We start from the raw sequence: 15,220 nt of genomic DNA, 5'->3' as shown, positions 1-15,220 counted from the left end.
CCTGCCTCCTTGACCTGTACCTCCTCCCCGGACTGACCTATCCCCTCCCTACCTCCCCACCCATACTCTCCTCTCCACCTATCTTCTCCTCCATCCATCTTTGGTCCGCCTCCCCCTCTCCCTATTTATTTCAGAATCCTCTTCCCATTCCCCTTTTCTTCTGATGAAGGATCTAGGCCTGAAACATCAGCTTTTGTGCTCCTGAGATGCTGCTTGGCCTGCTGTGTTCATCCAACTCCACACTTTGTTATCTCAAATAATTGTAACTAGTCATACAGAGTGAGATCAGCAATAGCTTGCCCCTGGTCTTATCACCTTATTTGAAAAGCAAGGTCACAAAATGCTCCATGGCTGCTACTGGTAGACAACTCACAAGAAAGATAAGACTAATTTGGGATAACTTAACATATTATCTAATAATGCATGGTCGTGATATCTCCCACAGAAAGCAGCCAGATTGCTAGAACAGACTTGGATCAGAAGTAAACCATTTTCTCCCATTCAAGGCAGGGAATTGTTAAGTGAATTATATTGTAGCAATTTAGCCAGCATTCAATTCTCAATTGCTGAAGATCAGCTAGCTGAAAGCCCACAACCTATCTACTGTCTTGCCTGCTGTCTGATTGTACATTCAATTTCGCTTTTCCCCATGTTTCAATGTTTAAAAAAGAAAAATAAAAACAAGATTTATAAAGATTTATTTAGGAAGATACTTTATAAATGAAGTAACAACTATATATAATGAAAACTTAGAATTATTAGTTGATGAGTATAGTCACATTCGACCATATATCTGAAACCTTTTAAATAGTTACATGATAAACTCACGATGATGTAATTTTTGTTAAGGGTCTAATTCATGTTCTGAATTTAATAAAATTCTGACTTTTATTTCAGGTTTGGTACCTTCAGAAACAGCTGGAACTAAAGCCCAGTTTCCACTGTCAAATACTCTGGATACAAATAAATGGAATGCTGCTCTTGTAAGCAATGTTGGGAACAAACTATCCCTGTCCATATGTTCACCTGCCAATGCCAAGATTGGGCATTACACTCTGACTCTGTGGTGCACAACACAAGGTCAATCTACATCATTTGACCTTGGACAATTCATCCTCCTCTTTAATCCATGGTGCCCAGGTATGATACTTATTAAAATATGCTAATATGACATCTGAGTTGTGTGGTAACATAACTGTTAAGTTACCCAGAAAACTGTACAGCAAATGTACATTTTGAGATCAAATAAGAAAGCTTGTTAGTTCATATGTGTCGAATTACAACGAGAGTTTCATAGTTATAATAAACCAAAGAGCTGTGGTTGCTGGAAATCTGAAACAAAACTAGAAATTGCTGGAGAAATGCAGCAGGTCTGGCAGCATCTGTGAAGAAAGAAACAATGTTAACGTTTGAGGCCCAGTGACCCTTCTTCAGGATGTAGCAATAGTTAAATGAAATGGTTTGAACAACTGTATGATTATAGCCCTCTGTGTATAATCCCTCATATTTGCAAGTGTATGATCATAATTGAGATAAACAATGGCAATGTGAAGGAATAAAACATTTTTCTTCTTTCTTGAATTATTCTTTTTTGCGCTGAAGTACATCCAGGATCAGTGGTGGTATAGCCCAGATGAAGTGTCAAATTCTCCCTCCTTTGCCTCCTTAGTAGCTCAATTGCAAGCTCAGAGAAGGGGTTCTTACTGCGCGCTTCTTGTCTCAAGACCAGGCATCCTCCATAATTTCAGATTCTGAATTTGTAAGAACCTTTAACGTTTTGAATTAAGGACAATATTCAGTAGTATTTGGATCAAATTTGTATCAGACCATTTAGTTTGATGTGAACAGCATCTGAACTTACATTGTAGTAGCCCTAATTATTACCAGATCCAAATCAAAGTCCTTGAGAGACTTAACATGAAAGTGTATTCTGTGCCCATCAGTTTGAGTTTGTTTGACCAACATCAGTAGGGGCTGTTATTAAATTGATTGACTCACTAACATTGGCAGCTGTTATACTGTTTGTTAGTACCATTGTAAAAGTAATGACTCAGGAATACTATGCACAAACTCCTCTAAGTCAATTGCCCAAAGCATCCCTTATAGAATTGATTATCATGACGATTTACATTGGATATTAAGGGTGGCATGGTGGCTCAGTGGCTAGCACTGCTGCCTCAACGCACCAGGGACTTGGGTTCAATTCCACCCTTAGGCGACTGTCTGTGTGGAGTTTGCACATTCTCCCCGTGTCCGCATGGGTTTCCTCTTACAGTCCAAAGATGTACAGGTTAGGTGGATTGGCCATGTTAAATTGCCTGTAGTGTTCAGGGATGTTTAGATTGGGTGGGTTATGAGGGATGCTTTGAGGGGCAGTGTGGACTTGTTGGGCCAAAGGGCCTGTTTCCACAGTGTAGGAATTCTATGATTTGAGACCTGCTGAATTGAATTTCCTGTCTATTATTATCTACACACAGTCCCGAAAGGTGACTGATCCTATTATCTGCCTTACATTTGTGGTTTACAGACTCAAATTACAGTAATTGCAGATATTTGTGGAATGGCTAACCTCCTTGAGATTTTTGTTTTAAATTTTCAGATGATACTGTTTTCCTAGATGTTGAGAATCAACGGCAGGAATATGTACTGAATGATCAGGGTTTGCTCTTTCAAGGTGCTAAGAACCACATTTCATCCATGGCTTGGAATTTTGGGCAGGTACTGAAGAATTTAACTTTTTTTCTTTGACCAGTTTCGGTGAAAAAGTATCTGGGAAACAGAAGAATAGACAGAAGCACTGACAAACATAAGAATTAATTGATTCTGATTTTGTTGTGGACTTTTTTTATCTTAAATATTGCTGTCCTTTTTTTATTGATTCTTGCTTTCAGTTTGAGATCGGTATTGTGGATATTTGTTTGAAAATACTGGATAATAGCTTGAACTTCCTGAAAAATCAGGAGGAGGACTATTCTCATAGACATGATCCTATTTATATCGGCAGGATTGTGGCAGCTATGGTGAGTACTGAAATCGAATACCTTCTGCTCCTGTTGCTAATTTCAGCAGGGAAGATATTGTCTGTCCTATATGTGTTTGTCCGCTGTTATCATAGTGCTAACTGACCTTTGAAAAGCTCATCAGAGAATGATATTTGTACGGAAAAAGAAATAGGATTCATGGACCCACTTTGAATTTTATGGCTGGCAAAATCTGTGTATGAGATTCTGTAAGCAACTCAGTGAATCTATAATTGATAACCAAATAAAGGCAGATAAGGAGTAAGCCTTCTCCAATTCGTTACGATGACGAACTGTCTGTCTGCTGGCTACACTGATGCCAATCTGCAGAATAGGCTGATTTGAGTTCATGTCCTTAGATAACAATGAACTGAAATTACAAACACAGAGGGCACATCACAGGTGAGTGCGCATTTCTGTGCAAATGACTAATGAGAACATTGATACAGGCCTCTTTTGAGCACCTTTTCATGGTTAAGGGCACCAGAAACAGCTTGCATTCAATATTGATTTGGGAAGGGAGCTAACTGAAAATGCTAACAATGTTAAAGAAAGTCCAGAAAGAATTGTATCTTTTCGGTTGTCTGAATGATAATGGTAACCGATTGAATCAAAGACCCACCCAGAATGCAGAGTGGGTCTGCATCCACTGGTCTGCTAGATATCTGTGATCTAATTTGAAATGACTCACTCTGTAAGCGGCTGCACATTAATAATCTCTTTAATATCTAAGTTGGGGTCCAGCAGGTCCTGTAAGTATATAAAATAAATATACTGATTGCTAATTACAGAGTCACAGAGTTGTACAATATGGAAACAGACCCTTCAGTCCAACTCGCCCATGCTGACAAGATATCCTAAATTAATTTGGTCTCATTTGCCAACATTTGGCCCATTTCTCTCTAAACCCTTCCTATTCATGTACCCATCTATGTGCCTTTTAAATGTTATAATTGTACCAACCTCCATCACTTCCTCCAGCAGCTCATTCCATGCACACACCACTCTCTGGATGAAACTGTTGCCCCTTAGGTCCCTTTTAAATCTTTCTCCTCTCCCCTTAAGCTAATGCCCTCTACTCCCTTATCCTGGGGTTAAGACCTTGGCTGTTCACCCTATTCATGCCCTTTATGATTTTAGAAACCACTCTGGGGGACCTAGTTGTAGAGGAGGACAGTGTGATTCAGTTTGGTAGGCTAGAGGAGGTGGATGTTAGTAAGGAAGATGAAGTGGGAATTTTGAGGAACTTGAAGATAGATAAGTCCCCTGGACCTGATGGGATTTATCCAAGGATTCTATGGGACGCGAGGGAAGAGATCGCAGGGCCTTTGGTATGATCTTTTCATCCTCACCGTTCATAGCATAGTGCCAGAAGATTGGAGAGTGGCAAACGTCATTCCCTTGTTCAAAAAAGGGAATAGGGATAACCCCAGAAATTTCAGGCCAGTTAGTCTTACGTCAGTGGTGGGCAAATTATTGGAAAGGACTCTGAGACATAGAATTTATGATCACTTGGACAGGCACAGTTTGATTTGTGATAGTCAGCATGGATTTGTGAGGGGTAGATCATGCCTCACAAACCTTATTGACTTCTTTGAAGAAGCAACCAAACACGTGGATGAAGGTGGAGCAGTGGATGTGGTACACATGGATTTAAGTAAGACTTCTGATAAGGTTCCCCATAGTAGGCTCATGCAGAAAGTAAGGAGGCATGAGATGGGGGAAATCTGGCACATTGGATTCAGAATTGGCTGACCCTTAGAAGACAAAGGGTGGTAGTGGATGGAAAATATTCAACATGATGCTCAGTTACAAGTGGTGTACCACAAGGATCTGTTCTGGGCCCTCTTCGATTTGTGATTTTTGTAAATGATTTGGATGAAGGAGTAGAAGGGTGGATTAGTAAGTTTGTGGACAATTTGAAGGTGGGTCACGTTGTGGATAGTGCAGAGGGCTGTTCTAGGTTACAAAGGGACATTGATAGGATGCAGAGCTGGGCTGAGAAGTGGCAGATGGAGTTTAACCCTGAAAAGTGTGAGGTGATTCATTGTGGAAGGACAAACTTTAAAGCAGAATACAGGGTTAATGGAAAGATTCTTGGCAGTGTGGAGGAGCAGAGGGATCTTGGGGTTCAAGTCCACAGTTCCCTGAAAGCTGCCACCCAGATGGATAGAGTTGTTAAGAAGGCGTATGGTGTGTTAGCTTTTGTTAATAGAGGGATTGAGTTCAAGAGATGTGAAGTTATGCTCCAATCAGGAAATGTTGAGACAGCTAGGGCTTTTCTCTTTAGAATGATGAAGGATGAGAGGTGACCTGATAGAGGTGTACAAAATGATCAGAGATATATGTCGAGTGGACAACCAAAGACTTTTTCCTCGGGGGGAGGTAGCTATTACAAGGGGGTGTCGTTTTAAAGTGAGTGGAGGTAGATATAGGGGGGATGTCAGAGGTAAGTTCTTTACTCAGAGAGTGGTAAGGGCATGGAATGCATTGCCGGAGAGGCTAGAGGAGTCGGCCTCATTAGGGGAATTTAACAGCAATTGGATAGGCATATGGATGATAGTATAAGGTGGGCGTGGTGGTTAGATAGACCTTAGGTTTAGGGTAAAAGTTCGGCACAACATCGTGAGCCGAAGGGCCTGTACTGTGCTATACTAGTCTATATTCTGTGTTCTATGAGATCACCCCTCACCCTCTGAAGCTCCACGAACAAAGCCCTAGTCTTTTCAGCTTCTTCCTATAGCTCAAATCCTCCAACCCTGGCAACATCCCTGTAAATCTTTTCTGAATCATTTCAAGTTTCACAACATCCTTCCACAGTGTGATGCTTACACAGTGACTGGTTGAAGCGTTGCTGCGGGGAATTCATCAGAGAATGATTAGCTCAAAGCTATTTAAAAAAAGATATTGTATCCATAGTTAGTGGTAAGTCTGTATGCAATCGTTCATTTGTTTTATAACCCAAAACAAATGCTGCTCCAAAAAAATGTAAATATTAAACAAAATGCTATAATAACCCATTCCAACCAGTTTATTGAGTGTCCAGTATGAGATATAGGAGAATGCAGTCAGAAATAAATGAAAATACAATATAAGGACTAGTTGGACTGAAGGGTCTGTTTCCATGCTGTACATTTCTATGAAGATAGGAGCAGGAATAGGCCATTCCGCCCTTTGAGCCTGCTGTACCATTCAATACGATTATGGCTGATATTTCAACCGAGTCCCCTATTCACGCACTCTCTCATACCCTTTAATCTCTTTAACTCTAAGCACTATATCTAACTCCTTCTTGAAAACATTCAATGTTTTGATCTTAATCACACTCTGTGCAGTGAATTCCACAGACTTACCACTCTCTGGTTGAAGAAATATCTCCTCATTTCAATTGTTAATTGCCTAACCTTTATCCTTAAATGGTGAACCCTGGTTCTTTACTCCCAGTCATGAAGAACATCCTTCCTGCATTGACCCTGGGTCATCTTGTTTGAATTATACAGCTTTCTATGAGATTCACCCATAATCTCCTAAACTAGAGGGAATTTAGTACTAACAAATCTAAGGTCTCTTTGTATATAAGTCCTGCGATCCCAGGGATCAGTCTGGTTATCCGAAATATAAACTGCATGGGGCTACATTTACACCTTCACTGTTTTCTGTTAAACTCTGGCTAGATGTAATAAGGAATAAAATCTGGCAGTAAGCAATCTGTACCACTTTTAGTGTTTGTTAGGGTTTCCTTTTGCCACAATCACATGTTAGCATTAATGTGCGACAAGAACAAATCTCCGAAACATCACAAAAAATGACTTCAGGAAGTTTCTAGCTAATTTATATTTCATAAGGATTCCTGTCAAAAAATCATTGGCTCCCAACACCTCGAGGAATAAATAAAAATGCATTATGTTATGTTTAAGCAAGAGATTTTTCTGCGACAATATCTGGAAACAAAATCTGAAAGACATTTATAAATATTTATTTCCTTAAAGAATACAATGCGTAATGTTAAATTAAATCAGATTCACAAGAAAGGCAGCCTCAAGAATTTCATTTCTTATATTCATAGAAAAATGATTACAACAAGCATAATTGGTTTTGGAGAGGCCTCTAGGGACTAAAGAATTTAATAGTAAATAGTTGCCGCATCTTGTCAAATGACAGAGCTCCAGAAAGGTTAGAACAGAAACATAATGAACTTGTCTGGCATAAGCAGTAACTACTAATCAATGTTTGACAAAATAACTAGTTCTATGTTATACCTGCTACAGTGGAAGAGTTTACTGAATCATTTGTATTATTTTGCGCACAAAACATTGTACAAAATGAATTACCGTTATTAATTTATTTGTATAGATGTTACCTGATTCTAAATTATGTGGGAAAGGGAAAAACAACTAAAGTGCATAGAGATAGGGGACAGAATTTAATGCTCCTTATCAAAAGCAACTTCCCTTTTTAGAAATTTAGAAATTACTCGTTGGAGTAATTATTCCCTAATGAATTCTCGATGGCAACTCTTCAATCAAGCTTAAGACCCCATTTCCCATGCAGTGTATATATTGTTGTTCCTTTTGGAAGTTTGTTTTCTTTAATTCTCCCAGGTCCTGAATGATCTGGGCATTGGTGAAACAGTCGGGAATTACACTGAGAAAGAAGTAGTGAAAATTGTGATGTTGAGGAAAAAAAAATGCTTGGTCTTGTTCATTGTTTGTTTGTTTTTAAGAAACCCTACAGTGTGGAAACAGGCCCTTCAGCCCAACAAGTCCACATTGCCCCTCAGAGCTTCCCACCCAGACCCAATCTACACACCCCTGAACACTATGGGCAATTTATCCACCTAGCCTGCATAATTTTTTTGGACTTTGGGAGGAAATCAGAGCACCCAGAGGAAACCCACGCAGACATGGGGAGAATGTGCAAACTCCACACAAACAGTTGCCTGAGGCTGGAATTGAACCTAGGTTCCTGGTACTGTGAGGCAGCAGTGCTAACCACTGAGCCCCCGCGCCGCCCCGGTGACGTTTTTTGAGGTTTCAATGACTAAATGAGAATCTCAAGACTGAGTGGCCATATCTAATTGCAATATACTATTTGTACCTAAACTCCCATCAATTATAGACAGGTTGCTATATTCCCAGGTAGTGGAGAGAAATAAAATGGTGCTAATTCTAGACATTAATGTTAGAGTGGGTATATGAAGGCAATATGCAAATGATTAGGTAGGATTGTGCAAGGTGCATACCTGGTGAGTTGCATTCAGATGGGTCTGAGTTGGGATGGATCCAGAAACCACTTGCTTTCAAAACAAAGTGCTTTTGGGAGTTTCAGCATAGTAGATTTTAAAGTAATCCTAGCGTCAATTTTTTTTTTAGTGGAAAATTAGTGGTCACTTTAGCACCTTAGCCTACTGTCACTTGAAATAATCCAGGCCTTTCCAGATGAAGTAATTGACAAACACAGTTGTGGTCTTCTTTGCCTACTTGAGAGATCTGGGGTTAGGAAAGGTGGTCCCACTGAAAGTAATGTCCCTTCATTTTCTTGTAATGCCCGTCATTCCCATCTACCTGGTGACCCCATTCCTGAACACTCTAACCACTAGAGCCTTCACTCTCGGTAGAGTTGTTGGCAATGAAAGTCTGATTTGTTTTAATTTAATTCTGTTGCTGTTAATCAGAGCTTTCGTGTGTCATGGCAACACTGTTTATATGCTAAGTTCTGTGGCTACCTTTTTCATATCTTGTAATCACCAGAACTGTGTCCTGTGTGAATAACTCATTGTTCAATATCTGTCTTTATGTCTATGTGCAAAACTTAACTATGTTTCTGTACAGGTGAATTGCAATGATGATAAAGGGATACTGGAGGGTAACTGGGGGCCTGATTATTCACATGGAGTACGCCCAACAATGTGGAATGGAAGCATTTCTATCCTCCGACAATGGAGCAAATTAGGTTGTCAACCTGTTCGCTTTGGCCAGTGTTGGGTCTTTGCAGCTGTGGCATGCACAGGTATGAAGCAGACAGGGAAATGGGGTTAGATAATATGTGTAAGATCTCAACATTAACATTGAACTGGCTTGGGAATATGTTGCTAAAATTTAAGAAACGATTAAGATCCAACCTATTGAGAACTGCATATATTTCCAGAGACTTCATTATAACTAATTCCAACAATATGTGTTTCAACTTAGCAGGAGTTTATTTTACAATCCGATCTGAAACTCAACATCTTTCACCTTTATATTTTTAAAAAAAAGCCTGACCCTCAGTTCTTAGTGAATTATTGCACCATCAACCAGTTTATAGAAATGAGGTCTTGCAGGAGTATTACAATTGGAATTGATTTACTCTCCAAAACCAGGCAAAGTAAACAGTTGAATTTTGAAAGAGACTTCCTGAACATGTGAGAGATAATGGGAACTGCAGATGCTGGAGATTCCAAGATAATAAAATGTGAGGCTGGATGAACACTGATGCCCTCTGATGAAGGGTCTAGGCCCGAAACGTCAGCTTTTGTGCTCCTGAGATGCTGCTTGGCCTGCTGTGTTCATCCAGCCTCACATTTTATTATCCTGAACATGTGAATCTGTTTTAACTCAATGTGGCAATACTCATGAAGTGTGGGATGCAATTTCTTGATTTTTTTTGAGAATAATTGTATTATTTTTAGTGAGAAGTTACATCGGCCTAAAATGTTGGTTAAAAATAGTACAATCTAGAAGGAAAGAATCATTGCTGATAGAAAGATGGAGGCTATGAAGTAAAATGAATCAGTGAGTTAGTCCTAAAATCTTCCCAGGGTTGCAGCATTTAATTTTAAATGTCCCAATTGGCTAGTCTTTGTATAATTTCTACTTTAATGTCGTATTGATGTAATCTGAATAATGGATTTAAACTAAAGTGTGAAGCTGACTTTCTTTTAGACACTACTGTGTTTTGAAGTATCAGATAAAGAATTTGTCATTTGACAGAGTATAGTTATTTCATTAACCGAACGCATTGACTGTTAATGCATTTATTTTTCATGATTTATTGACCATTTAAATGGAAATTGCATTACCTCATGTATTGGCTTAATAACAAGAAAGGTTTACCAATTTACTTTGCCAATTAGAGAGGAGCAGTGGCCCTTTTCAGTCTATTACACAAATAGTGTTGGAGCGCATGTCATATACAGCCTGCTGTAGAAAATTGAATGTAATTTCTTGGAATGAAAATATGAAGTACTTTGAATGAAGCAACAGGAAAGTGAAAATTTAGAGATTATTGCAGTTTGAATTGTAAGATAACTCAAACTGATAATGCATTTATATGTTGTTTTTTTAACTTTAGCATGTGAATTTGTTAAAAGTCTCTTTGCAATTTATTCATTGCTGCATTCACTTCCTTATGAGTTATTCCATCAGCATCTGGCAGCTTGTAGAAATGAGGTCTCTCAGCACCGTTACTATTGGGACTGATTGACGCTCTGCAAATGGTCTTAAGTAAATGGCTGAATGTTGAATGAGACTTACCTTGACCAGTTCAAATATGAATCTATTCCAGTGTCATGTAGGAAAAGAGCTGCTTTCATGCTTTGGTCAATTGAACATATTTTCCTACATTTTACACTCATTTTCCAAAGACAGATTTCTCCGGCCAGATATTACACAGGTTAGATGAATTCTTTAATTGATGCTTGGACTGATGTACAGACCGCAGAGGCAATATTTGATTTGATTTGACTTATTGTCTCATACCTAAGTACAGTGAAGAGCTTTGTTTGCGAGCTGTACAAGCAGATTGTAGTAAGCAAGGACATGCAGATCGTAGGGTGGAAAATAACTTGGACAGAGTGAAGCATACAGGTTACACCACAAAGGATGTGTGTGAGGCAGACCAACATTAACAAGATCAACATTATTTGAAGTTAGAGAGTCCATTAATTCATCTAATAATGGCAGGGAAGAAGCTGCTCTTGAACCTATTAGTGTGTTGTTCAAGCTTCTGTATCTTCTGCCTGATAGGCAGGTAGTTGTAGGCGAGCATGACCAGGGTGGGATGGGTCTTTGATGTTGGCAGCCTTTCCATGGCAATGAGAGGTGTAAATGGAGTCCATGTAGATGGAGATTGGCTTCTGTGATCGTCTGGGCTGTGCACACAACCTTCTGTAGTTTCTCATGGTCCTGGGCTGAGCAGTTGCTGTACCAAGCCATTTTGCACCCAGACGTTATGCTTTCTGTAGTGCATCTGGAAAAGTTGGTGAGGGTCCTTATGGATATGCCAAATTTCCTGAGCCACCTGAGGAAGAAGAATTGTTGTTGTGCCTTCTTGCATCTATGTGGGAAGTCCAGGGCAGGTTGTCAGTTATCGTCACTCCTAGGAACTTGACACTCTCAACCCTCTCAACTTCTGCTCCATTGATGGGTGTTCTCCTTTCTTTCTGAAGTCAATGATCAATTCTTTAGTTTTGTTGACAGTGAGAGAGAAGTTTTTATCATTGCATTACATCACCAAGCACTCTATCTCTTTTCTGTATTCTGATGCATTGCTGTTTGATATCCGTCCTGCACAGTGGTGTCTTCAGCAAACTTGCAAGTGGCATTCATTTGGAATTTGCCTACACAGTTGCGTTCACAGGGAATACAGTAGGGGGCTGAGAACACATCCTTGAGGGGCTCCAGCGTTGTGTGTTAACATGGAGAAGGTGCAATTGTTTACCTTCACTGATTGCAGTCTATGGGTCAGGTAGTTGATGACCCACTTTCAGAAGACAGAGCTGAGACCTAGGTCTCAGAGTTTTGAGATTAGTCTGGAGGGGCTAATGGCTTTGAACGTGGAGCTATAGTCAATGAGCAGGTGTCCTTGATGTCCAGATATTCCAGGGATGAGGGCAGGGCTAGGGATATGGCTTCCTCTGTGTGGACCTGTTATATCAGTAGGCAAATTGCAGGGTATAAGGGACAGAGGTGTGACCTCACTATTTAGACTGATTGGAAAAAGAGAATAGTGCCAATATTAACAGTAATTTAAAGCTATAATTTTTGAAATAAATTACCCATTAGAGAACATGTTTTGATAATTTAAAACATATATAGTATAATACCTGGAGCCATAGAGTCATACAGCACAGAAACAGGCACTTTGGTCCAACCAGTCCATGTCAAATATAATCTCAATCTAACCTCGTCCCACTAACCTGCTCCTGGCCCATATCCCTCCAAAGCTTTCCTATTCATGTACTCATCCAAAGTTGTAATTGAACCCACATCCACCACCTCCTCAGGAAGTCCATTCCACACACAGATTATCCACTGTTGAAAAAAAATTGCCCTGAATGTCTCATTTAAATCTCTGTCCTCTCACCTTTAAAGTGGGTGCCCTAGTCTTGAAGTGCCCTATCCTAGGGAAAAGACAGCTACCATCTTTATAAACTGTCATTTGTGCTTTATTTTGGGTCCATAATTAATTCATTTGCTTCTTTCTTCCTCTTAACATTTTGTAGTTGTGAACAATAAAACAACAGAAAAATTGTAAAACACTCCCAAGACTTATTAATCATGGGTGCTTTTCATGATTTGGTCATATTGATCCAAATGCACATCTCAAGGAAACCTTAGCTGCAGCAATTATTCTGTAAATACACATCAAGTATTCAGTCTGGGTGCTACTTGACAATTCACCTTCGACTTTTCCTGAACAATGCTGTTTATCACAAGCAGAGATATAATGCTTACATGTGTGCCACTCACATCACAGCAGCTGCTGGTTGGCTGTGTTCTCCATTCAGTGTTGACTCTTCTGTTGCTGTTTCCTACCAGCATGCTGTCTGTTTGCAACCAGATGGTTAGGTGAGAGTATGTCTTTGCATTAGACATTTTTATAGAAATGTGAAACATACTTATCACATGATGTTGACCAAAAGAATTACACCCACCTGCTTGAAATGGATTATTCTTGCTGACTGCGAGTTGTAAAAAGTCGGATTGATGTGTAAGCTTTCTGTCAGTTGTTAATAATGGTGCTGCAGCTAGAAAATATACAAAGTGAAAACAGAAGTAGACCATTTGGCCCCTCAAACCTGTTCCACCATTCAACAGCATCGTGGTTGATGTGTTTGTGATTCATATTCCAAATTCCTATCTGTCACTGAAAACTTTTGACTCTCTTGCCAAACAAGAATCATTCCACCCTCACCTTTAACATACTCAATGACATCATCTCCGAGGCAGAGAGGTTGAGAGGTGCACAAACAATAGCGGTACTGGCAATCCAAACGCTTTAACATAAATGATGCCTGCAAAGAATATCAGGAGGTTCATCATCTTTATCCATGCTAAAAATTGCCTGCAGTGCATTTTATCGCTTTCCATTCCCCTGGAACATCAGATTCAATGCTAGCATGAATTCAAATGTAATGCCACATGATCAGTCTGGGATTTGCTAAGTTTGCTCATAACACAACAGATAAAGATAGGTGATCATAAAATGTGAGGCTGGATGAACACAGCAGGCCCAGCAGCATCTCAGGAGCACAAAAGCTGACGTTTCGGGCCTAGACCCTTCATCAGAGAGGCGGATGGGGTGAGGGTTCTGGAATAAATAGGGAGAGGGGGAGGCGAACTGAAGATGGAGAGAAAAGAAGATAGGTGGAGAGGAGAGTATAGGTAGGGAGGGGATAGGTCAGTCCAGGAAAGATGGACAGGTCAAGGAGGTAGGATGAGGTTAGTTGTAGGAGATGGAGGTGCGGCTTGGGGTGGGAGGAACGGATGGGTGAGAGGAAGAACAGGTTAGGGAGGCAGAGACAGGTTGGACTGGTTTTGGGATGCAGTGGGGGGAGGGGACGAACTGGGCTGGTTTTGGGATGCGGTGGGGGAAGGGGAGATTTTGAAGCTGGTGAAGACCACATTGATACGATTGGGCTGCAGGGTTCCCAAGCGGAATATGAGTTGGTGTTCCTGCAACCTTCGGGTGGCATCATTGTGGCACTGCAGGAGGCCCATGATGGACATGTCATCTAAAGAATGGGAGGGGGAGTGGAAATGGTTTAGCGGAGGCTTGGGGACCACTTTGCAGAACGCCTCCGCTCGGTTCGCAATAAACAACTGCACCTCCCAGTCGCGAACCATTTCCAATGTGGACTTCACCAGCTTCCAAAATCTCCCCTTCCCCCACCGCATCCCAAAACCAGCCCAGTTTGTCCCCTCCCCCCCCCCTGCATCCCAAAACTAGTCCAGCCTGTCTCTGTCTCTGCCTCCCGAACCTGTTCTTCCTCTCACCCATCCCTTCCTCCCACCCCAAGTCGCACCTCCATCTCCCACCTACTAACCTCATCCCACCTCCTTGACCTGTCCGTCTTCCCTGGACTGACCTATCCCCTCCCTACCTCCCCACCTATACTCTCCTCTCCACCTATCTTCTTTTCTCTCCATCTTTGGTCCGCCCCCCCCCTCCCTATTTATTCCAGAACCCTCACCCCATCCCCCTCTCTGATGAAGGGTCTAGGCCCGAAACGTCAGCTTTTGTGCTCCTGAGATGCTGCTTGGCCTGCTGTGTTCTTCCAGCCTCACATTTTATTATCTTGCATTCTCCAGCATCTGCAGTTCCAATTATCACAGATAAAGATAAGTGGATGGACAGGTATTGTTGAGGAAGTGGGGAAGCTGCAGAAGGACTTAGACAGGCTGCAAGAGTAGGCAAAGAAGTGACAGATGGAATACAATGTGGGAAAGTGTGAGGTTGTGCACTTTGAGAGGGAAACTATTTTCTAAACGGGGAAAGGCTTTGGAAATCTGAAGCACAAAGGGATTTGGAGTCCTAGATCAGGATTCTGTTATGGTTAACATGCAGGTTCATATGGTTATTAGGAAGGTAGTGCAATGTTCACATTCATTTTGAGAGGGCTAGAATAGAACAGCAGATCTGTACTGCTGATGCTGTAAAGGCTGTAGTCAGACCATATTCCAAATATGATGAGCAGTTTTGGGCCCCACATCAAAGGAAGGATGGGCTGGCATTGGTCCAGAGGAAGTTTACAAGAATGATCGATAAAGTTGAGAAGGATGAGGTGGGGATCAGACTGAAACTTGTAGAATACTGAGACACCCTGGATAGAGTGGATGTGGAGAAGATGTTTCCACTAGTAGGAGAGACTAGGGCTCAAGGGCACAGTCTCAGAGTGAAGGTACGACCCTTTGGAAATGAGATGAGGAGGAATTTCT

The 15,220-nt window shown here is 40.9% G+C and overlaps 1 protein-coding gene across 1 annotated transcript in view; it reads left to right on the top strand.

Moving 5' to 3' along the window:
* LOC125461543 (protein-glutamine gamma-glutamyltransferase 2-like) overlaps window positions 1-15,220 on the top strand; it is a 72,224-nt gene that overhangs the window by 16,229 nt on the left and 40,775 nt on the right. Inside the window, exons 3-6 of the mRNA XM_048550461.2 lie at window positions 898-1,140; window positions 2,600-2,718; window positions 2,892-3,020; window positions 8,852-9,029. Coding sequence (XP_048406418.2) covers window positions 898-1,140; window positions 2,600-2,718; window positions 2,892-3,020; window positions 8,852-9,029 — 669 coding nt within the window. The remainder of the gene's footprint in view (window positions 1-897; window positions 1,141-2,599; window positions 2,719-2,891; window positions 3,021-8,851; window positions 9,030-15,220) is intronic.

The sequence above is a fragment of the Stegostoma tigrinum genome, chromosome 19 (genome assembly GCF_030684315.1).
Source record: "Stegostoma tigrinum isolate sSteTig4 chromosome 19, sSteTig4.hap1, whole genome shotgun sequence".
In the NCBI taxonomy this organism is placed as follows: Eukaryota; Metazoa; Chordata; class Chondrichthyes; order Orectolobiformes; family Stegostomatidae; genus Stegostoma; species Stegostoma tigrinum.
The sequence above is the reverse complement of the archived record's forward strand: the minus strand, read 5'-3'. Positions and strand labels throughout refer to the sequence as shown.